We start from the raw sequence: 25,369 nt of genomic DNA, 5'->3' as shown, positions 1-25,369 counted from the left end.
CAGTGGATAGAACAGTGGTGCAGACATTGTTAATCACGTAGACAGTTCCCCAGGAGAAGACTGCATTTGCCTGTCTGTTGTTGGCAGTTCCCTTACTTGCTTGATGCAGCAAGTGTAGGCAAAAGTGAATGAATAAGCATGAATGCAGACACCCATCACCACTGTGAATGGGCCACTTATCACTCCTAGAAGTCTGGAAGGTCTCATTTCTTTCGTGAACCTAATTGTCATTGGTGTGAGGCAGCCACACACACACACGTTCTTAGTACCCGGGAACCATCTCGTGTGTGCTGGTTTGCCAAAAAACGTGTGTTTTTATTCTAGAAAGGAGCATAGCTCAGCACAGGTACATGGGCAGGCCTTAGGAATTCACCAGAGACTTGGACGTCATGATAATTAATAGACTTTATTTTGGGGGAGTACATGTTAAGATTTACAGAATAATTGAACAGACAGCATATAGTTTTATATATCCCCCAGGCCCCTGCCCATTTCCCTTACTATTGCATACATTGGTTACAATTCAATATTGGTACGTTATCATTAGCTATGGTTCACAGCGTACATTAAGGTTCACACTTCACGTTGTACATTCTGTTGGTTTTGACAAATGCTTAATGTCATGTATCCACCTTTACAGCTTCCCACAGGATAGTTTCACTGCCCTAAAAATCTCACTTCCCATCTGTTCCTCGGTCCCTCCTTCCCCCGAACACCTGATGCTTTACCGTCTCTATCGTGTTGCCTCTTCCAGAATGTCATATAGTTGAAATCGTACAGCGTGTAGCCTTTTCAGACTGGCTTCTTTCACTTAGTAATATGCATGTAAGTTTCCTCCTTGTCTTTTACTGGCTTGATAGCTCATTTTATCTTATCGCTGAATACTATTCCACTGTTCGGCGCTACCACACTTTGCTTATCCACAAAGCTTACTGTTTTATTTATTTATTTTTTTAAATACATCTTTATTGGAGTATAATTGCTTTACAATGGTGTGTTAGTTTCTGCTGTATAGCAAAGTGAATCAGCTATACATATACATATATCCCCGTATCCCCTCCCTTTTGAGCCTCCCTATCCCACCCCTCTAGGTCGTCGTTATTTTTAAATAGATGATAGAACATTCCGGCACATAGTAGGTGTTTGGTAAATCAGTAGTTGTTAAATGACTTAGGTAGATTGAACCCTTACTTTTTCTGACAGGTGTGTAGTGCAAAGGGAGTGTTGTGATGGAAAAGGCAGTTCTGTGTTAGGCATTGATTTCTGCTAATATGCAGTTATTGTTTAAGGAGAGAGCATTTAACCCCACAGCGGCTTAGCCCAGCAGCTGCAGACAGCTTTGATATGCCCAGGCTTCCAACAACAGTTTCAACATTCTCCCTAGCACTGCGCTGTCCATTGTAGTAGCCACTAGCCACGTGTGGCTACTTCAATTTCAATTGATTAAAAGTAAATAAAATAAAAAATTCAGTGCCTCTGTTGGACCAGCCACATTTCAATTGCTCGATAGCTTTATGTGACTAGTGCCTCCCATTTTGGACAAGGCATGTCTTAAACATTGTCATCATCACAGACAATTGTATGGGACAGCCCTGATCTAGAGCATTCAAATGGAAGGAGGGGATTGAAATGAGTTGACCAGGCCGATTCTGGTTTCTCCTTAATGCTTAGCTGTTTCTGAGCTGTAACAATTTTACAATGGAAGAGAGGAAGGCCAGAGATTTGTTTGCTGGAGAAAAGTTGCTTAAAATAACTTACTGGGGATTAAAAAGGCTGCCCAGGCCAGTGAAGCTGTGAAATCCTCCTTGTGTGACAACCCCAGGAGGCCTAGCTTGCCAACGGTTTAGTCCCTTGATCAGCTAGTGTTACGGAGTTTTATAGAACTCTGAGTTCTTACTTATTTAGTTTGGTGAAAAAGCAGGGGCCTTCTCTAATTTGAGGGGTTGGGTTGGGTGTGGAGAGGGAGTTAAACTTCTCAACTAATAAATCTGCAAATTGTATACCCACCCCTGAGTAAACGCCTATGGTCCTTGGATGCCAGGAATGTGATATCAGATATCAGATATTTGCCACAGAAATTGTAGCTCATTCCCTTGAAATTGAGATTACTCTTATTTGGGAGCAAAGCAAATGACAGTTAGGTTTTCTTGGTTTTTTTCTTTTTTGCCAGCTCTTTGGATGTGATCAGATCTAATTTCATTCACGTGGTAAGTGCCATGCTGACACAGAGTGTTATGGGTTTTTTCAGTCTACTTAGATTTGAATTCTGTATGCATTTTATGTATGGCATTTCAATAAAGTCTTCAGGTTTTTTTCTTCTAAATAGAAGTACAGATAACAGACATTATATGAAATTGTGCTTTTCCTTAATGCTTAATCTAGAAATTGGCTGGTGATGTTGGTGAGGGTTTTTAATATAACTTTCAACTGAAAACACCAAATTGCTCTGTTTGCACATTGTAGCTTTAAATATTGATTTTTCACCTTTTGACATGCTTGGGTTTCTAAGAGGGCCACATGTGGAAAGGCAAATTTGACAGAATAATATATCTACCAGAATTCCTATGAAAAGACTTAAAATATTCTGGTATTTGGACGTCCATTCAGGATGTGACCGCTTGGAATCATGACTGTCTGTAAACACAGGCTTAGAATTGATAGTTTTATCTAAGAATAGGCACAGAGAAAATGGTATATTATCTTGCAAATGAAGAATTGGAAATGCCAGACCTCAAATGAAGACAGATTTCCCTTTAATCTTTCGGCTAGGGTCACCTGCTAAACAACTCTTAGAAGAGTTGCTGAGATTTAATCAGTATTTAATAATTATTGCATTTGTTCAACTGACTTTTCTTTGAAAACAAACACGTTGGCCCTTGAATAAAAGGCAGGGTAACGGATGGATTTCTTATATTTACTCTGGTTTTCCTTTCATTTTAAAAAGTATATTTTAATTTAGACACTGTTTCATGTTAGCATAGTCTCAAGAAATTGATTACGGTTTCTTCCCGTGGGATTGCTCTCTTAAAAGCCATGCAAGGGGAAAGAATCAATATTAGGGCTTTCCGAGTGGCAGCTTTTTACAGAGCCCCCCCAGCACGATTGACTACAGCTGTTTTTGTAAAGGATTTTAAAAGAACAATCTGTATTAGAAGCCTCCTTCTTTGGTGTGAGCTGGAACAGTTCCAAGCAGGTTTCCACAGGGGCTGCGCTGCCGTGTGACCACTTGAATGAAGGGCTTGTGGCCGCACCGGGTGCGCCAGGGCGGCCAGGCGGGGAAAGGCTATTAGGTGAGGGGTTGTTGGCTTGCATGCCGAAGAGGTTACCCTGGCAGCTGCCATCAGTCAGCCGAATCCCTCAGCCTCCAAAGCAGGAGGGGCAAGAAGCAAGTGGTTTTTCCACCAGCCGTGTGTAAGCGGCTGGAAGAGAGAAATGGAAGTATCCATATATGTCTGTTGTAGAGCGTTGGCCAAAGGCAGGCAGGTCCAGTCCAAGTTAGGAAGGATAGAAACTGATAGCCCCCTAGCTTCCACAACCTCAGCTGTGGCCTGGAGGCCAGTGAGGAGTGGCCGCATCTTCCTTGGGTCTCTTACTCTTGAGCCCCAGGAGAGAGTTCTTCTCAGGCTGCCTGCTGATCTTGTACCAATTAAATAATAAACTCTACTCTGTGGGCAGAGGCGCTATGTGGCAGCGGGGTGCCCAGAGCAGTTCCATCTATTCGAAACCGGTCCCATCTCAAAAGGCTGTGACAGGACCCAAGTGAGAGACCATGAATGTGGACTGGGCTCCCCGGGCTTTAATTCTCAGTAAGACCCTGTGCTCTCTAGGAAATGAAGATGTAGCAAGTAGCTCCAGGCGGCTGTCATCCGGAAAGGTGGGGCTTTTTACATAGATCTTGCCATTGGTTGCTTTGCAGAAGGCATTTGCAGGCATGGGGTGGCCCATTAATTTGGGAAGAAGGAAAGATCCTGGGGAATATGGGAATTTTTAGAAAATAATTTAGCACACTTGGGTGCTAAATCACCTCAGAGGCTTTTGGTATGGCTTGCTTCAGAACTGATGGAATCAGCTAGTAAGCTGCTTTTATTACTGGATTCACCTGGAGAAAAAAAAAATTCCTTGCGATGGTCTGATATGTTTTTGACTCGTAACTATTTGCTTTTCCTTATCTCCCATATTTTTAGAAAACGAAGTGCTGTGTCTCCTATGAAATGGTACTTATGCATGTGTGTTCCAGCTGAGACTTTTAATTATCACTAGCGAATTACCATGAATTGGCCTCATTTGGGTGCAAAAAATAATGACAGGCTCTTTTCAATATATTCTCTAAAGAGCTTCTTAAATATTATCTTTTAACTGAGTATGTAATTTTACCATCTTGTAGGCTCTGTTTTTCCCTTCATCTTTGACATCCTCGTATTTTAAGAATAAGAGTTACGACTCCATCAGCAGAATGTCAGAATGTCTTCATAGATAGATTCTGATGGAGGTAGATCAGAAAGACAGGCAGCACTGGGGTGGATTAGGTTACCTTTTGGATTTTTGAAGGCTTTGCCCACATGTTAATTTGAACAGCCAATAAAGTGTTTACTGTTTTTGGAAAAAAATATGACTATCCACACATCTCCGTTCCTCTTCCTATGGCAAGACTGTAAATGTTATCTTCAGATAAATAACTCATAAACAACACTTGAGAACACCAACAGGAGCGCTTTCTAAAATGCATTCGCTTGAGAGACGGCACAGGTCACGTGACTGTAAACAGTCCTTGTGAAACAGGTGCTTTTGTCTGGGAGCTCAGGCTTCGTTTCTTGGGAAATTCCATGCAGGGTCCACAGTGGATTTCATAATGGAACTCTAATACCTTTAAACTTTTTCCCCCCGCTTCCTCTATCAAGGAAATCATTTCTTTAAAAGCTGCTTGGCCTTCATTGTTTAATGGTTGGAAAGTTCGGTCAAGAACAGTTCCTTTATATAACAAGAAGAAATACAGGGCCAGGGGCTATGTGCCTTGGGCAGAAGCAGAGTGTTTTTCCAGTAGATAATCAAGAATGTGAATAATCCTTCGGCATACGGCGCAGCCGCCGCTATGACTTGGCACTAGGTATTAAAAGCCCACTGTTCATGTACACATTGCTATATTTAAAATAGACAACAAGCACCTACTGTATAGCACGGGGAGCTCTGCTCAATGTTCTTTTATAATACATGGGAAAAGAATTTGAAAAAGAATAGATACATGTATATGTATAGCTGAATCACTTTGCTGTACACCTGAAGCTAACACAACATTGTTAATCAACAATACTCCAATATAAAATTAAAAATTTAATAAAAGCCCATGTTCAGAACAGCTTGACTCCACTTTTTTTTTTTTTTTTGAGGTACGCGGGCCTCTCACTGTGGTGGCCTCTCCCGTTGCGGAGCACAGGCTCCGGACGCGCAGGCTCAGCGGCCATGGCTCACGGGCCCAGCCTCTCCGCAGCATGTGGGATCCTCCCAGACCGGGGCACGAACCCATGTCCCCTGCGTTGGCAGGCGGACTCCCAACCACTGTGCCATCAGGGCAGCCCTTGACTCCACTTTTGAAATCCGTGTTCTCATCCCCTTTGGGTGTATCCCTTTCTGTGTAGCTTTGTTCCTTTTATTTAGATAAGTGCTGACACATTCTCGGTCTTCCAGCGTAAGGAAGTAGCCGCATGTCATTTTCTTCATTGAAAAAGTCTCCTAGATCAGGTAGTCACTGTGCCAATCCAAGGCTCTCTGGAATCAGCAGAAGGAGAGATAGAACAAGAGGCTCCCTTTGCAGACAGATGAGATCAGTGTAACAGAATGGACTCTGAAAACCAGGAACAACGCGAAACATCTTGGGGGCTCACTGGCACATCAGCCCTGGAGGTGTGTCGGGGGCACAGTGCTCCCAGGTCAGGTAGTGGCCACTGCAGGTGGGGACTAAGCTGGAAGGGAGCTTGTTGACTGGGGCACCGGCAGCCTCACCTTGATGTGGAGTGTCTTCCTTGCTTTAAATAACTCAAGAGCAAAGAGTAGCTAATGAGATGGGTAATTAGACCCAGGACATTTTAGAACCTAGAATCTTGTGATTAAATATCCATTTTACTATACCTTTTGCCTTTATGGCTTCAGTTAAACTGGATCGGAAGTGGCCCAAGCACTGTGGTATGATTCTGTGGCACTTTTCTGAAGTGTTCACTTTTTTTGTTAGTGTCTGTCACTTATACACCCATGTACTTCCATGATGCTTTCTTTAGGTTCTTTATATATGTATGTACCTGTCTGTTTGAATGCATTAACTGTTAGAAGTTACTATTGATGTTTGGAAGCTGGTCGCTGGCCCTTTCATTGACCTTGTGCTTTCTGTGCCTTTAGCAGCATATATATGTTGGAAAATATAACAATAATATCAATTAGGAATGAAATCATTCACAAGCCACCACCCTCACCAATTAACTCTCTTCATTTTTCCACTCGCCTTTCAATGCTTAACCAAATGATATGAAATTTTAAGAGTTGTAATATTAGAAAATATTAAAGCAATATATGCTTTTTAAATATACTGTGTTGTCTAAACTTTTTACTCATTGTTCTGTGGTATATGATTTTTAATGGCTGTCTTGAGAAATTAACGTATCATACACAATTGACATAGCTACCCCTCTAGGGTTGCATTTAGGTTGTCTCAGTGAGTTCGCTTTAATGCAGTAGTAAACACCCCACCTCTCCTTTTTTTTTTTTTTTTAGCATTTTTATTGGGGTATAATTGCTTTACAATGGTGTGTTAGTTTCTGCTTTATTAACAAAGTGAATCAGTTATACATACACATATGTTCCCATACCACCTCTCCTTCTTTTTAGAATATTTCCTTAGGATAATTCCTGAGAGTAGAAATACCTGGTCAGATGGTAAGAAAGATTTCATATCTTCTTAAAACACATTGCCAGTGTGCTTCCCAAAGGACTTGTGCCCATTTCTTTTAGTTGGCATCTTTTAAATAAAGCTTCTCTTGACAGGCCCACAGTAAAGCTTCCCATATTCCTATCGAGGTTCAAACTCAGTGCTAGCTTAGACCTGAAATACAGGCTCAGTTAGAAATTCCATCCACCAACCGCTGCTCACTGCCAAGAGCAGGTTCATTCTCCAGCATCAGCTAGAGCCTGGAAGGGCGTGGTGTGCCCTTTGGACTGGTCTTTCCCATTTTTCTGTCCTGTAGGCGTCCTGTGGCACTCTGTCAGCTCCCGTATAGGGTGGAGAGTATATGTGGTTGTGCCTTGGGGCCTAAAATTGTAGCAGATGAAAAGCCTTTTGAGTGAATTATTAAATCTAAACCAGAGCCTGTTGGCTTCCTGTGCTTGCTTTGGAGTCTGTTCCATTATGGTAGTTTTTACAGAACACTTCTGAATGAGAAATAAATTCCAAATCTCTTTCCCACCCACCCCCCCTCCTGTCAAACGCCACCAGGAAACAGAATCTCGTTATTTCAGTTAGAATATATTAATACTGACCCTCTCCAGCACTTGGGAGTTTTCAGGTTAGGCCCACACAACTTCTATTTTTACCCTAGTCTAAACTGTGGTCATACGGATGGCAAAATAAAAACTGGAATATTCTGGTTTGGGAGGGGGAGAGGCAGCAGTGCTTATGATAACATGGCTGCAAACCTCTTGCTTCCCTCTGTTTGATATTCCAAAAAAGGAAGAAAGCACAACTTGGAGCACATCTGTAAGTCATGAACATTTTCCTTTTGTGTGTCATGTATATTCAACATAATTCCACTCTGCATCCCAGGCGTTGCTTTAATATACATTGCTTCATAGAGCCCTGTTTTTGTAGCCAACAAATTTAATTCGAGACAAAGGTGGCTTCCCTTCTCTCTCTGGATCAAGAATCCGAACGCTTTACCACAAACAGAAGCAAGAAGTGTTGGTGTGTTCTGCTTTTGTCCCCCATTACCTACCCCTAACCCCCTACCTTCCGGTTGACTTCCTTGCTCCCGGAGAGGAAGACTGGTTTTTGTTTACTATTAGCAGTAAACCAATCTCAGGAAGAGGATTTAAAAAGAAAAAACATACTGATTGAATTTTATAGTATAGATGTTTCAAAATGCAAAAGTTATGAAAGGACATAAAGTGAGAACTCTCTCCAGGTGAGAGATTTTGCATTTAATTAGTTGTCCCTGTAGTTTCTCTAGGTGACAAAGCGTAAAGCATGTCAAGAAATTGGGTGCAAGGTTTAGATTTCTTTCTGCTTGGTTTATTTAGTTGAGGGCTTTTCTTCATGAAATGGTGGCTTATAGAAACTAAGGGCTTTGGAACATGGGGGTTTGTAGAGTGATATGCCAGTGGTATGATTATTGGTAGATGAGCATATTCTCAACGAGTCTGTGTAATCGGGGCTGTTCATTGTTACCAAGGTCTAGATTAAAGAGAAATGGGACTGGGGACCTGCATCCTGCCTGTTCTGTGTGTCGTAATGCTTGGGGGCAGAGGTGGGTTGCATCATTCAGTTAAATAAGCGTACAGGATTTTCTGGGTCCTCCTATCTGAGAGGATGGTTGAAATTTACCCAACAAACCACTTACTGAGCCAGGTACCCTACTGTAGACTCAACAGACAAACGTTGTAGGGAGAAAAATAATTTTGAAGCTCCAGCTGCACCAATATACCTACAGTGAGGCATGTTTGGTGAAAATAATATGGATTCTATTGAATCATAAATATAAATTGAGATGAGTCAAGTAATCCTTTGGCAAGATTATTTTGCTGTTGTTTTTTTTAACATGCTGATTATTGGACTGAGCGTTTTATTAGAGAAAGATTTTATTTGAGCTTTGTTGGCTAGAAAATCTAAGTACTTTGAACCACATTCAGTTCTTTTTTTTAAACAAAGAGGAAAATTTCTACTGTGAAGTACACTAACTCAGTGTTACTTTTTAAAACACTTCTCAGCCATTTAAATGTTCTCCAGAGACTAGTGCTGTACCCGGCTCATTGGAGGCATTCGTAATGAGTTGGTGGATTCTTCTAAGGTCATACTTATCTTTCTGTTAGTTCTCCTCACAGTAAAAGGCTGAATTCCAGATCTCCTTCTTTTTAAATTTTTTTTTATTTTTTAGGTACGCGGGCCTCTCACTGTGTGGCCTCTCCCGTTGCGGAGCACAGGCTCCGGACGCGCAGGCTCAGCGGCCGTGGCGCACGGGCCCAGCCGCTCCGCGGCACGTGGGATCCTCCCGGACCGGGGCACGAACCCCGTGTCCGCTGCATCGGCAGGCGGACTGTCAACCACTGCGCCACCAGGGAAGCCCCCAGATCTCCCTTTTTAAAAAGAGACCTAGTAAGAGTACATCGATTGAGTTTTCCTTGATGTGAGGTAACCAGCTAACTTATTTAAAATACATGGTTATTTCCTTTCACCAAATGGCTTAAAGCTTGGGTTTAGCCTTTCAGAAAAATGTGACCTCTCGTACTCTTTCTTGAACCTTTACCGTATGCTGGCTCTAAAGCAGTAGGGGATACAGAAAACATCAGACCTGCTCCTGGTTCCTGGACCTCTTCAAGGAACGTACATTCTAAGTGGTGAGATAAGATTCCCACTCTGTTTACAGTGTCCAGCAGGAAAATCCGCCATGACTGGTCAATTCCAAATGAGTGGTTCAGACCTGCAGGATTGTAAATAGATACGGTAGGAATTCTGTCATCTGTCGTGCTTTGGTTTGTTTCAAAAGGTTCATGGAACAGTTGAAATTTTCCACAGTTGCCGATGCTTTGACTTTTTTAGAATTTATTTTTTGATGTGACGTTCTTATGAGCAGCCCAGTCATCTTTTTGCCTCATTCACACCCAAATGTGATTCTACTTTCATAAACCTGATTTTTTCTTTTCAGCATTGGATTTGTTTTCCTAATATGCACCAGTAAATAATTTAAACTAAATTCCCACTTTATGGAAGGTATGCTGAAGTGTTTCTTAAAGTTAGAGACTTTAGCAAAAAGCTAAAAGGACTAGTAATTAAGGACTAGTCTAGGTGTTTGAAACAGGTCTGAGCTAAAGATCTTTCTTAAGGATTTCTTAAGTAAGGATTTAAGAATTTGCTTTCATGTGTGACCTCACCTTTGACCTCAGCTTTTGTGGGAATTATATACAGGTTAGTAGAATATGCCTAGGACATTGTTAGGTACCAGGTAGTTTTCTGTAAACAAGGGCTTGGTAAATACAATAGCATTTGCCTGGAAATATATAATGCAGTCATACCTCACATATTCAAGGACAGCAGTATCTTTTCCCAACAATAAACATAGGCTTCTTTCCTTCCATTACATCTTTGGTTTGGATGGGACATCTGATAGAGATGAAGGATTACTAAAAATGAATGAATGGCAGTTGGCATCCTTCACATGGGCAGTTTGCAAGAAGTTAGGCAGAGAAGAAATTGTTAAGCTAGAATTCTAACTCTTCACACAGATTTTTTTCCCCCATCTGTGATGCCAAGAATACTAGTTCTAAAAGATGTTAAATAGATTTTCGGGGAGGTGGGGGTTGGAGAATTTCCATGGCCAAAGTTTGAAAGTCCTGGATCAAGCAGAGTTCAACAGGACTCTTTATTACAATTCTCCTCAGGACCTTTATTGTGTGTGAATCACAAGGGGGGCTGGGAGGAGGCACAGCATGGCCAGCACTCTCAATGACCACACACTTTGAAGGCCAGATTTGGACGTGAACCCCTGCTCTCCGCTTCTGAGCTGTCTGTCTTTGGACAAGCCTCAGTTCCTTGGTCAGCAGTGGAGATTGTTGAGATGATTCAACGTGCCAGTGGTTATAAAACACTTAGCACAGAATGCGTGGCACATAATAAACACTTAACCATTAGCTACAGCTAATCCTTTTGAACCCCAGACTGACTGGCTCTGATAGCTTCATGTTGTAGGACATTACAGTGCAACAGTAAGAATTAGGAGGCAAAAGTTTTGGGGCTCTAGTTTGGCCACCAACTAGACTGGGTGATTTTAAGAGACTTTGCCACTGTGGTGTTTTGTGTCTTCACTTTTGAAATAAATAGGTCATCTGGATACCTGTAGTGTCCAGTCAAGCTCTAAGATTATATGTTCCTTTGGGCTCTACCTAAGCCAGAATTGGCAAGTTCATCTTAAGGGCAAGTGTATCATCTCTGTGAGACAATGTGGGAGAAAATGTTAACTATTATTTCTTTTACAGTGTGTGCTAGCTAGTAATAAAATAGTTTATTAAGTCACCTCTGGAAAAATAAGGTAAAGTTACAGCCAGTTTGGTGCTTTGTAATCACCATCAAAGTTAATATACATTTGAGTCTAAGTCAGGACTGGATGTGCCTTTATCCTAAAACTGAGACACCATCCAGGTGTTTGTTATCTAAGATGTGATTTAGAATGTCATAGCAGGCCACATGACTATTTAATTTTTATGTCCGAAGGATAATTTTCTGAAGCTTGGGTCTGGGAGTGGTATCCATAAATAGTTAGGTTTTCTACTTCCTGACTTTGCTATCAACCTAAGTTTCCACCATAAGGTGAATTTAACACCTACTGCTTTGAGCTTTAATTATCTTGACCACTGTTTATCGGTTGCCCTAGTTTAAGGCATTTAGAGGACATTCATCTAGTAGATAAGGCAGTGTATCTTTCAAGGAAGACCTCTAATTTCTAAATAACAGATTTCCACCCTGGCAGTTTGAAACATGATATTTGTTCGATGTAAGCTTTACCTCACAAGAAAAAACCAACAAGTAGATTTGTTCAGTTGCCATCCCACGATTTTCTTCACTGAGAAAGTGGGCAGGTTTGTGATATTGCTTACTAAAATCGAGATTAGTGCACTTGTGGTCTTCCAGGCACTGGATCAGCATTTTCTCTGTTCATTTTTATTGCAAATACCATGTATGTTTGGGCCAAACCGTCTTGTCAGAATATTTGTTTTCACCATTCTCATGTATGTGAGGCCTAGATCACCATTGTTTTCCTCAATTTTCTGTCCTTAGAGGAGTGTATTTCCTCTTAGGGGTTTTGTATAAAGGAAATTGGTGTCCCCAGGTCTCTGAGTGGAGTTTTTTTGGTCATGGAGCCCAGGGTTTGGGCAGAGGAAGTGGCAGCAACTGGCACTGGAAATGCAGGTGAGGTCATATGGTATTCTTTCAAGGAAAAGGCATTTTTTCTTTCATCCTATAGGGGATAGGGAGCCACTAAAGGGTTTTTTGTCAGCAGGGGAGCAATGCGATCATATTTAAGAATAGTCCCTCAGCAGACAGTGGGTTCAAAGACAACGTCTTGAGCGGTGGCTAAGTACGGAGGCCTCTGTAATGGTCTGGACCCGACATGATGAGGTTGCTGCAGTTCGAAGGCTAGAAGAGAAGGGATGGAGTTGGGAGACAAACGTGTTATCTTGCCTGCCTTCCAGACATGTGGGGACCCAGCACTCAGGCAGTGGGCCTTCTCCTCTGGGAGGAGCTGCTTCCTCTATGAAGGCAACTTAGAGCTCCGTTTCCATGGTTGAACCTCCGTTTTGTCCCGCAGTCAGTGTTCCTTCTCGTGTACCCAGTTGCTCTCTACAACTTCCCTTTGCTCTCCTGCACGCATGTCTTGCATCAGCCAAGGGGGGAGAGGTCTGAAAGACCAGCTTTGTTTTTCTTCCAGCTTGTACTCTGAGCCCTGTTAGCCAACAGTATTGGCGCTGCCTCGTAGAGATGGCTGGTCCCAAGTGAAACAAATGCATTAGGAAATCCTACCGTCAGGCTGCATCTCCGCACCCCGGGCTGTGCCTCTGCCCATTTCCTCCTGGTTCCTTTCATCCAGTGGCTCTGTCTCATCGAACAGGAGAGCGTTCAGTGTGTCTTGGGGTTTTCTGCTTCGTGAGGCACATCGCAGTTGGCTGGTGTAGAAGCAGTAGCCTTGAGTCACCCCCTCTCTTGGCTTTCTAGAGATGCACATCTTGCCCCCAGGGAATGTCAATGCAGAATTCTTTTTCCTCTCTGGGCATGTTAACTGCAGCAATCCTTTCCACAGACTGCAGAGGCTTCACCGAAGGAAGTATCGTGTGTGAAGGTGGTTTTTGTTTAAAAGGAAAGACAGTGGAGGTGTTTCTTTGAGCATTACCTGCTACCGAGTGAAAAGGAGTCTGCTTAAATTGGACTCTATAGAAGGATAGATATTGGTAATTCCTCTTAGGTGCTTGCTGCCCCTGACATCAGAGCAGGAGTTAACTTTTAGTGTGAGGTCATCATTATTTGCACCACACCGGATGCTGGAGGAACAAATATTTTTAGCTGCCTTTGAGCACATTAAACATCCCGTCAGCCACAGGACCACCCTGGAGCTCCGCAGAGCCTGAGGGCAAGCCAGCTTCTCTACATGCATCCTGACCCCAAGTCTTATAGTAATTCAGGTCTGAAAGCTTCTTCCTAAGGAGCCGGTTGTCCTGGAGAAGTGAGTTGCTTGTCAAGCCTCCCCGTGTGGTTGAACTGTGCGGTGGCCAGAATCCTCCGGGAGGCGTTTTTGGCCCATCCGCCTGTGAGTGTGACAGACATGTCCATCTGACAACTGGGTCACCTAATGAATAGAAATTCAGTTTACAAGGAGGGATTAAATATCTTCGTGTGGCCGGTGCCACCTCAAACTTCTTTAACAGAGCCAGGAGGAAAAAGGTGTTCAATGCTAAGAAAAGGCAAACAGGTTTCTGCTTTTAAGACTCAAGGTCACTTAAGCCAGGTGCCATGCCATGTGTGTGGGAGGTTTGGGGCCAGTGATCTCCCAGGCTTCAGATGGAAAAATTTCAACTTTAGGGGTCTTGTGACATGTGTTATCTCTGAAGCCTGAGTCAAAGGCCAATTTGTTTTAGGTAATCTCAATGGGCAAATATTTATTGAGTCCCCATGCAGTCTTAGAGGCCCAGGGAGCACACACAGGGCATTGAGGCCCTGCCTTCTCCAAGTGTGCTCTGCGGAGGGGCAACAATTTAAAATAACACTGAGTGCTTCCCTGGTGGCGCAGTGGTTGAGAATCCGCCTGACAATGCAGGGGACATGGGCTCAGGCCCTGCTCCAGGAGGATCCCACGTGCCGCAGAGCAACTAAACCTGTGAGCCGCAACTACTGAGCCTGTCCTCTAGAGCCCATGAGCCACAACTACTGAGCCTGCATGCCACAACTACTGAAGCCCGCGTGCCTATAGCCCATGCTCCGCGACAAGGGAAGCCACCGCAATGAGAAGCCCGCGCACCGCAACCAAGAGTAGCCCCCGCTCGCCGCAACTAGAGAAAGCCCGCGCGCAGCAACGAAGACCCAACACAGCCCAAAAACTTAAATAAATAAAATTTTAAAAGGTATATATTAAAAAAATAAATAACACTGAGAGTTTGTCTTAAACTGTTCATAGGCTACAAAATCCAAAATAGTAGTTTGGAACGAGGGGACCTGGAAGGACTGAAGAAGTCAGAGCCTGTTTTGTAGACAGGATTTGAGAGAAAGAGCGACAGGGTCCTGCAGATGAGGTTCACAGGACAAAGTTTAATACAAGCAGGACAACAAACGAAACAGCCCAAGCAGTGTTTACTGAGCATGTACTATACGCCAGATACATGATTGTGGGGAGTTGGAGTGGACTGAAGACGTAGGAGGTGCAGTCCTCGCGCTCAAAGGAGCTGACTGCATACTGTGGCTCAGTGACGCTGATGGTGGGGCTGTGGAAACCAGGGCTTCTGATACGGTCGGTTCACAAGCTTGGGAAAACACCCGAGGCCTGGACTGGGGAGAGCCTTGGAGACCCGTGTCACGCAGAATGGCCTCAGAGGGTGGAGTTAAGCTCTGACTGTTGTAGTAGGAAACTCCAGCACACTCTTGGCACAGGGTGGTCACTCAGTGCCTGCGGGCCAGGCCACTGGGAAACCAGTCCCTGATTAAAGTCTCAGTTCTCAGAATGTGCCGATGTGGCGGCTCACCCAGAGTGGGCGCCCATACCTTCCCGTCAGTTGTCCCTGACGCCTGGAGAACACGGACTCGGGTTGAGGACACTTCAGCCTCTCCAGCCAGCGGCTGAAACCTGAGGGAAGACGTGCTGTGATGGGGCGCGGCCAGCACCCTCCTAGGAAGGTTGCAGTCCCAGTGACAGCTGGAGCAGAAGGCTTTGAAGGGAATCTAATGAAAGCCTCTGAAGTGAGGGAAACATTTTTTGTCATTCCTATTAGGAAGAGACATTCCATTTGATTTTTAAAAATAGGACAATAATGAGTGTTGCCTTTTTCCAAACACAGATGTTGTTTAGAAGCTGACAGATCGCTGTATTTGTTTCTGGGCTCTCATGAGATACTGGTGGTAAAATATCAATTTACTGAAACCATTTAAGAAAAAAATTATACATCTACTCGGCCTCCAATTCATGCGACTTGATCTCTTGGTAGGATTAGGTTGAATTGTAATACTAAAATTCTTACCGAAGAGCTAAGAAGCTGTGGAACTGGTCGACTTAGTGAATGATCCCTCTCCATATTCACTGTGTGATTTGCTGTTACCAAGTGCCAGGAATATAAAAAGAATGTGCTTGTGTGGGTTTATCTGCATTTGTCATTAAGGCTCTGCTAAGCCCGTGAGCCCCAGACGCGGCTCACGGTGGGCTGTCGCCCTGGTCCATGAGCCTCGCAGGCCCTGCTCCTCGAGAGGTATGGTGCTGGCATCTGCATGCGTCTGGGCTGTGGCAGGAAGCCCTGTGACAGCCTGCCCGCCACCACGAGCTCCTGGCTGCGGTGATGCCTCTCTGAGTGTGGCCGGGCCTGCAAACATCCAAGGGACCTTGACGGATCCTTGGATAGTGATTTTGCCCAAGCACCCTAATACATCCCCCAAGAAAGTCTTAAATGATTTGAATGTCTTGTAGCTTTTCCAGTAAAGGGGCCTCATGGTGACTTTGTGACAACAGGAATGCCTGAGATGGTTCCAACTAGCACTGGGGGGCCCTGGAACTCAGACAGGTTTAGTGGGATGTAAGGAGATAAGCCCGTGATAGGCACTTCGGCCTCTGAGCTATCTTCACGTTACTGAGTTAGGTTCTGTAGGCTTCCCTCGGGGGCATTTGTCTGTGATCAGCCCTTGACATAATATGAGTTGTCAGGGTGTCCTAAGGAGGGGTAGGGCCAGAAACGTGGGTTCCAAGGAACAGGGGAGAGGGACGGGTAGTCGCTGAGATGTAAACCTGCACAGTGAATTGAATAAGCTCATTTCCTAATTTCTCATCATCCTGAATCCCTTCTCTCTCCTTTCTCAGCGGGCAGAGCTGACATCTGATAAAGACATGTACCTTGACAACAGCTCCATTGAAGAAGCTTCAGGAGTGTATCCTATTGATGACGATGACTATGCTTCTGCATCAGGCTCGGGTAAGGCAGGCTACGTCCACACTCACCTCTGTTCTCTGTGCTTGTGTAAGCACGTGCGTGTGCACGCACACACACACACACACACACACACACTAGTGGGACTTACTTCGAGGAGACAGGCAGCATGCACGATGGTTAAGAGCATGCCCTGTGGAGTCACAGCATCTGGGTGTGAATTCTAGCTCCCCGCCACTTGAGCTGTGCGATCTTGGGAATGTATTTAACTTGGCTGAACCTCAGTTTCCTCATTTATAGAATGGAAGGTAATAATAGTCCCTCCCACATAGGTTTGTCGTGAGGCTTAAGGGGTTGACACATCTGTAGCTCTTAGAGTATGCTGCTTGGCATGTAGTCAGTGTTCTGTCAACATTAGCTTTTAATTTTATTATTAAGGCTTTCAGAGCGATGTCATGGAAACCACCCTTAAAGAGATCCCTGAGACACTGGTTTCACACAGCTGCCAACCCTACCTTAAAGATTATAGGTGAGACCAAGAAGAGTTATACTTTCTTACTCCTAGTGTATTGCTCGAACGCAGGAGGGAGAACGTAGTAGCCAGGTAAAATGATTGTACAGTGATATCCTCAACTCCAGCGGTGTATCAGTTACCTATCACCACAGTAATGACTGGTAACAAACCACCCCGAAGTGTAGTGGCTAAAAACAACAGTCATTTTATTTAGCTCATTACTCTGCAGGGTGGCAATTTAGGCTGGCCTGACTGGGCTCCCTCACATGTCAATGGTCAGTTGCAGGTTGGGTTTGCAGCTTTGCTGATCTCTAGATTCTGTCATATCTCTGGGGCAATGGGGCAGACTTGGCTCTGGTCATGCGGTCTCTCATCCTCCAGAAGGCCAGCCATTTGTCCACAGGGAGGAGGCAGAGATCCCAAGACAGCAAGCAGGAGTGAGCAAAATCTTTTGAAGCCAAGGCTTAAAACTGGCACAATTTCACTACCATATTTGATGGGTCAGAGCCAGTTGTAAGGCCAGGCCGGAGTCTGCCTCTTAATGAAAAGAACTGCAGGGCCACATTGCAGAGGATGTGGATACAAGGGGGAATAAAGGATTTGGCCAATTTTGCAGTCTACCATACCTGGGAAATGTTCCACCTGTGCCGGGATTGGCCCTCAGGTAGCAGAGAAAGAAGAGCTTGTGCATAGGTTAATGATCCAGTCAGGAACTCAAAGTCAGCAGCATGCTAGGCAAGTCTTATCCAGGATCTTCCTTGATCTGAGTTTTCATTTTATGTTCAACATTTGGTAAAAGTTACGCTGAATGTCGATGTCTCACAATCAGATCGGCCTGGGCTTCAGAATGACCCAGAGGAAATTAAAATCAGTTGTGTCTTTGGGAGAGCTCTAGCTACATAAGAGTGAGTGTTTTAGGTTGGAAAACAGCAAGACTGAGAAAGACAAGAGGGGTGGTGGCTGACCTAGTAACAATGAGCTTACAATGCAGTCCTCATGTAAAAATAGCCCTCATGTAAAAATAGTTATTCTGGGGAAAGTGGTATATAACGCACACGCAGGAAGAGTGTGAAAAGTTGTTCTCCATAGTCCACAACTCTATTAATACCGTTCACTCATGGTGCCTCTTTCTTTTCATTAGCACCTCAAAAGTGCTTTGTAACTGTCTTCTTCAAAATGTCCCAGTAAATAATAAATATGGATACATTTTTGTCCCCATTTCACAGATCTTAGAATCTAAGAGTTGTTAGAGATTTCTGGAAGTTGTCCAAGTCATTTTGCTGACTTCTGCCAAGAGTGTCCCTAAGTTTAATATAAAGGACTCAGGTTCAGTCCTGCTCCTCTGGCAGCACCTCCCCTCCCCCACTCCCCCCCATCCAGGCGAAAGGGGATTGGAGTGGGTCATTTGAAATCCTGAACCACTCATCAGACGGATCGAGCTGAGGCTTAAATGTGGGCCCACATTGCTTCTGCCTTGGCTCCAGCCTTAGGCAGATCATTGCTACAAAGAAGGGTATCATTCTGGGGCTTCCCTGGTGGTACAGTGGTTAAGAATCCACCTGCCAATGCAGGGTACACAGGTTTGAGCCCTGGTCCGGTAAGATCCCACATACCGCAGAACAACTAAGCCTCTGCGCCACGACTACTGAGCCTGCACTCTAGAGCCCGTGAGCCACAGCTACTGAGCCCGTGTGCTTCAACTGCTGAAGCCCGTGTGCCTAGAGCCTGTGCTCCACAGCAAGAGAAGCCATCGCAATGAGAAGCCCTCATACCGCAATGAAGAGTAGCCCCCGCTCACCGCAACTAGAGAAAGCCCGCGTGCAGCAACGGAAACCCAACACAGCCAAAAATAAAATAAATTTTAAAAATAAATTAATTAATTTTTTTTAAAAAAAGAAGTGTATCGTTCTGGATTTTGGAAAGCTCCTTGCATTGCACTGGGGATGTTGATTTTCAGCTTAAAGGTAATAGAAGCTGTAACTAAAATTTGTAAAGCCCTTACTGCGTGTCAGGCACTGTTCCTAGTCTTCTAATATCTCTGTAAAGAGAGATTGTATTATCTCCGTTTTTCACATGAAAAAACCTGAGGCTCAGGGAGATTGAATAACTTGCCTCAGATCACACTGTTGGAAAGAAATGGAGCTGGGATAGGGGCCAGGGAGTTGGGCTTGAGAGTGTGTTCTCTGTCACTCCTCTGCTCTACTGCCTCCTTGTGTCTTAAAACTCTACTCCAGAATGAGGAGACCCTGCCTAGCTGATGCCCAGTCCCAGCTGGAGACTGGGATCCCCCAGGTTTTGGCCAGAGGGTTTCGTTCCCTCTGTCCTCACTCCTATCATGCTATCCAGTGGAAGAGCAAAGAGTCTGGAGGAAAATGGCCAGAGGCCTAGAGGGTGCTTCCCAACTGAGAAGATGGCACCAGACTATATATGTGCACTCAGGGGTGGACACTGGCAGACATGAAAACTTCAACCATTCACTTAAATGTTTCATGGGCGTTCACCGTGGACCAGACACTAGGCCATGTTCTTGGGACACAGATGAAAAACTAGGTTCTTGTCCTCAAGGAACCAAGAGTCTGATGAGAAAAATGTAGACATGAGAAAAAAATAATTGTTATACCATGTCATGGGTATATAACATAAGAAGGTGCTATACAACAAAAATGTAAGAGTGAAGTGCAGAGTTCTGGTTAAAGGTGGCAGATTGAACACACATACCTTTCAATACGCAACTAAACCAACAATAAAGGAATTGGGCCTAAACTCGCAAGGACAAACAAAACAGTACAGGAGACAAAGGCCATAATGTTTTGAAAGCTGGGAAGCAGATGGGCTAGTAGTAACAGACTTGGCAGACATGAGAAAGCTGAGTTAGCCAGTAGTGGGGGTGGGGAGAGCCAAGAGGCAACCACTTTACACAGTAGAATCCCCGTAGGGCCCCAGAATTCATAACACTAGATGGAGCATGAAAATGGTACTAAACTCAGGTTGATTGGTTGAAAGTCTGTTCAAGATGCAGGTAGAGTCCCTAATTCCTTCCCACCATAACGCAGCAAAGGGACTGATGCTCCCAACCTCAGGAGAAAACTGGAAGTATATCATCTGGGGAAGATAAAACAGAGGGTCTTTGGACTGGGAGTGTACCAGGCACAGATGGGACAAGGGACACCACACTGAAAACAGGAAATACAAGTTCTTAGATTAAGAGTTATTTAATGCGGAGATATTCCCAGTTGTCTTCTCCCAGTCAGTTCCTGGAACACTGACGGGCTGGCCTTTACCCTCTCCAGGAAATTGGACCGACTCAAAGGAAACAACTACAAGACACTGGCATTGGCAGTTTCTCCAACAAAACACACAAGCCTATCTAACTGATGATGCTAACATTTGACAGCGCTCTCCTGTGTGCTCAGAACTTCTAGTCAGCTTCTCAGCCTTTCCTTCTTAAATACGAGAAGACAACCAAGGCTCCCCAGACATTTACAGGAGAACCTGTAACTTCTGAAAGATGGAGACCTTCCCACACCCCCAAATTGGAAGAGAACAGAAACTCACAGTGAGAAGAGAACTTACAGAAAAACTTATTACGGTTGGAGAGATAAGGCCCTTTAACGTTGAAACAAGAAGAAGATACTTTGAAAAAGGAACATTCTGAGAGTGCAAGAGTCCTTGGAGGGTGGAACAGTCATCTAAGAGATAAAAAACTCATTAGGAGATGAGATGATATGCAGATACTTATTCAATTCTTTCCACAACTATTTAACAATGACCCATAATACGGGGGAACAGACACCATTCTAGGTGCTAGGAACACTTCAGTAAATACAATCTAATGATGCTTTCTCTGGTGGTGGGATAATTTTATTTATTCCTTCCCGTATGTCTGTTTCCCAATATCATCTATGAAAAATGTATGTTTTAAAAACATGTATTCTTTTCATAAGTAGAAGAAAATGTTATTTTTTAAAAAAGAAGAGACTTAGTGAACAGTGGAAACATAGAGAAAGACACAGTTCCACGATGGATGGAAAGGGGATGACACCGATTCTGGGCGTAAAAGTGTAAGCAGGAGTTTCCCAGGTGGAAACGAGCTTTGGGCTCTGGGCTAGGATGTCTCAGGCAAAGCGGGCTGAAAGGGGGGTCCCCAGATTTCTGGTTTGGGCAGAGGGGTCAATCTTTTTAATAAAGATAATAAATGCAGTGGAAGAGCCCCTGAGGTGGGTGACTCACCTGTCTCTAACTTAAGAAGTGCCAACTTGAGGGAATTTTCTACTTTACAAAATCTCTTCTCTCACAACAAATTCTCCACACTCCTAATTTGGCAGGTTGTATTTGTAACTCTTGTGAACCAAGGGAGTCTTGAAAGCCCTTAATTGAAAATTTTTCATTTCTCATTGAATTTTTTTTGTAAGAAGCAAATCAATCATATGTATAAAACTTTGATGGAAAATCGGGGAGACTGATATGAAAGAGCAGTGTACTTGGAGCCATCATTATTAATGACTTACATTTATGTAACATTTTATGTATACAGAATGCTTTCAAATATACATATTATGTTTGCACCTCTGAGACTTAGTTGTTGTTATCCCCATTTTACAGGTGAAGAAACTGACTCAAGCGTTATTTGCCCAAGGTCACAGAGATAATAAATGCCAGAATCGGTACTAAGTGTGTTTAATGCCAAATCCAATATTTATTCCAATAGACCCTCACCATTTCTTCTCTGTATAACGAGTGTACGTGCCAGAGGCAGTCGATATATTTTTAAAACGAGCCTTACTCATAGCTTTGCACTATTTCCGGTATCTCACCTCTTGCTTTTTGAACCGCTTGTTATTGGAACATGCTTCTGTGAGGAATTGGGGGCTATTCATCCTTTGCTCCTGTCCGAGGAAGCAGGTTAGTTCGAGTTACAAACTTTGAGTTTTTTTTCAGTTGTTACAAATTGGACGAATGGTCAGCTTAAAACGAATGTTATAAAAAAAAGAATGTTATAGTCTGAAGTCCGGGAGGCTAATTCCTCCATCTCTGTGTTTCTTTCTCAAGATCGCCTAGGGGCAGGACAGGAATAAAGATGCAGATGTAGGGGATAGACTTGAGGACACGGGGAGGGGGAAGGGTAAGCTGGGACAAAGTGAGAGAGTGGCATGGATGTATATACACTACCAAACATAAAATAGATAGCTAGTGGGAAGCAGCCACATATCACAGGGAGATCAGCTCGGTGCTTTGTGACCACCTAGAGGGGTGGGATAGGGAGGGTGGGAGGGAGACACAAGAGGGAGGGGATATGGGGTTATATGTATACATATAGCTGATTCACTTTGTTATACAGCAGAAACTAACACACCATTGTAAAGCAATTATACTCCAATAAAGATGTTAAAAAAAAAGGTTATATTTGAATGTGAGAAATTCTCAAATTCTTCTGATAAAAAAGCAAAGCAGAACAAACGAACAAAAAAACATAGTGCCCAGCTGGCAGTCAGTGGTCAGTCCTTACTGCACAAAACCTGGGTCAGAGTCTGGAGGTGTTGGGACTCTGTTAGGCACTTGGCGGACAATCCCTTGGCCATATGGAGCTTCAGTCTTGTAGGGGAAACTTCAGTCAATCATTACACAAACAAATGCATCATTACAAACTTTTGATAAATGCAGTCTTAGGGTAAGAAAGGTGGTGTTAGAAAACCATTTAACGAAGACTCTAATCTAATATGGAAGGCAGGCCTTCTCCAAGGAAGGACATTTGTGCTGAGGTCTGGAGGTGAGATAGGAATTAACTAAGCAAAGGCTTCTGGCCAAAGGTTGGGGACCACAGCTGGAGCACAGGGGACAGCAGGGAAAATGATGCTGTAGGAAGCTGGAAAGGTAGGCCAGGGCTGGACCACACAAGGCTAGGTTGAGGCATTTTATATTCACCTTGAAATCAGTGGAGTGCCATTGTAATGGCTTTAAACAGGAGGATGATGTGGTCACAGCCAGCTTGTGGACAGTGGACTGAAAGGGAGCTGTTAGGAAGAAGGTAGGTACAGTGATTGATAGGAAGATTACAGTGGTTTGGATGAGGGCGGTGGCCCTGGAACCATAAAAAGGTGTAAGAGTGGAGACGTAATAAAAAGGTAAAATCCACAGAACTGGGTGATGGATTCAATGTGGTGGTAAGGAGGAGGGGAGGGGGCCAGAGCTGTGATTTATAGGAATGGAGGGTTCCATTCACTGCAAGATAATATGGGGAGAAGACCAGGTTTGTAGAGGGGAGAGGCAAGGAGATCATGAGTTCTATTTTTTTTTTAATTTTTTTGAAGTATAGTTGATTTACAATGTTGTGTTAATTTCTGCTGTACGGCAAAGTGATTCAGTATATAATTAGATATATATACACACACACACACACACATTCTTTTTCAATATTCTTTTCCATTATAGTTTATCACAAGATATTGAATATAGCTCTCTGTGCCATACAGTAGGACCTTGCTGTTTATCCATTCTCTATATAATAGTTTGCATCTGCTAATCCCAAACTCCCAATCTTTCCCTCCCCAACCCCCCCGTGCCTTGGCAACCACAAGTCTGTTCCATGAGTTGTGCTTTGAACATGATAGAGATGTATATAGTACCTTTGAGTCATTCAAGTGAAAATGCCAAGTAGGCCAGTGGATATGTAGGTCTACATTTCAGAGGAGTGGTAAAAGCTAGTGATGTCAACTTAGGTTTCATTTGTCTTTAGATGGTAATTGAAGCCATGGGTGAGAGAGAAAGTGTGGAGTAAGAAGCAGCCTAGGGCTCAACCTTAAGGAACTCTTCATATTTTGTGTCCAGGTAGAAGAGAATGAGCCTGCAAAGGAGACTTAGAAATAGCCAGAGAGGTGAGGGGAGAAAGCCAGGAAGTCAAAGCCATAGAAACCCAAAGGTAGTATATCAAGAAGGAGGTGAGAGTTGACAAGCGTCCAATGGCGCTAGGAGGTTCAATTAGATGAGGACTCTGGAAAATGCCACTGGATATGGAACGTGGAGGGGAATGGTGACCTTAACAAAACAGTACCAGGAGTGTGGTGACAGGGAATACCTGACTAGGGGGAGTAGAGCACAGAGTGGAGTAGATGGTGAGGGAAGAGGCCGGTGAGTCTGCACACCACCATTAGAAAAATCTGGTTGTAAAAAGGGGAGAGAGGGCAGCAGCTCACACAGATAAAGGGTCGGTGTTCCTTTTTTGTTGTTGTTATGTTTTAAAATGGAAAATGTAGCACCTTTCAGCATAGAAGGGAAGAAATCTCTTGAGTAGGACAGACTGAACATGGAAGTAAAAGAAGGGCTACTTGAGAGCATTCAGGATAATAATAATATAGAAAAAATTCCAGTCTCCCCACAGATCCACCTTGAAATCACTCTTCACTGCTATGAAGACTGCAGGAAGGTTTGTGCTAAGTTCTTGAGGAGCGGGTATTTTGAAAGAACATGGCTCTGTCATCGTCAACCTTAGACAGTGTTGTCTGATACTGTAGAAACCTGTGTCCTCATCTTTGCTTATTTTGCCAGGAGCTGATGAGGACGAAGAGAGTCCAGAGCTGACCACATCTCGACCCCTTCCAAAGATTCCGTTCACTATTGCTGCTCCGAGAGTGGAAACCACGACTCTGAACAAGATACAGAATAAGATCCCCGCTCAGACAAAGGTGTATTTTGTTTTCCATTGCGTTCTCAGGTTACTGTAAACGTGCGTTTTTAAAAAAATTGTACAGACTGTGCCTTTTTTTGTTTGTTTTTTGCGGTACGCGGGCCTCTCACCGCTGTGGCCTCTCCCGTTGCGGAGCACAGGCTCCGGACGCGCAGGCTCAGCGGCCATGGCTCACGGGCCCAGCCGCTCCGCGGCATGTGGGATCTTCCCGGACCGGGGCACGAACCCGTGTCCCCCTGCATCGTCAGGCAGACTCTCAACCACTGCGCCACCAGGGAAGCCCCAGACTGTGCCTTTTGAGAGGTGCCCTTTAAAACTGTGTAAGGACAAATGGTCTTTTCATTGTATCGTAAATGGCTCTCCCTTACTCTTTATGATCGTTTTGACATTTGCCCACCTACTGCTTTTTTTGTTGTTGCTGTTAGATAGACTTTATTTTTCAGAGCAGGTTTAGGTTCACAGGAAATTGAGTGGGAAGTACGGAGAGTTCCCATAGACTCCCACACATGCACAGCCTCCTCCCATCAACATCCGGTGCCAGAGGAGTCACTTCTTACAACTGACGAACCTACGCTGACAGGTCATAGTCTCCCAGGGTCCAGAGTTTTACCTTAGGGTTCACTCATGGTGATGTACATCCTGTCAGTTCTGACAAATATATAATGGGCATGTGCCCACCGTTATTGTAGCCTACAGAATAGTTTCACTGTCCTACAATGCTCTATACCCTACATATTCATCCCTCCTGCCCCAGCCCCTAGAAACCACTCATCTTTTTACTGCCTCCACAGTCATGCCTTTCCAGAATGTTG

The 25,369-nt window shown here is 44.0% G+C and overlaps 1 protein-coding gene across 1 annotated transcript in view; it reads left to right on the top strand.

Moving 5' to 3' along the window:
• The window catches only part of SDC2 (syndecan 2), a 122,780-nt gene that overhangs the window by 89,605 nt on the left and 7,806 nt on the right, over positions 1-25,369 (top strand). The window contains exons 2-3 of the mRNA XM_022584751.3: positions 16,296-16,407; positions 24,419-24,555. Of these exons, the coding sequence (XP_022440459.1) occupies positions 16,296-16,407; positions 24,419-24,555 (249 nt within the window). The remainder of the gene's footprint in view (positions 1-16,295; positions 16,408-24,418; positions 24,556-25,369) is intronic.

This window comes from Delphinapterus leucas, chromosome 17 (assembly GCF_059928025.1).
Source record: "Delphinapterus leucas isolate spDelLeu-1000000601 "Yukka" chromosome 17, BTC_Dleu_Yukka2, whole genome shotgun sequence".
Classification (NCBI taxonomy): domain Eukaryota; kingdom Metazoa; phylum Chordata; class Mammalia; order Artiodactyla; family Monodontidae; genus Delphinapterus; species Delphinapterus leucas.
The sequence above is the reverse complement of the archived record's forward strand: the minus strand, read 5'-3'. Positions and strand labels throughout refer to the sequence as shown.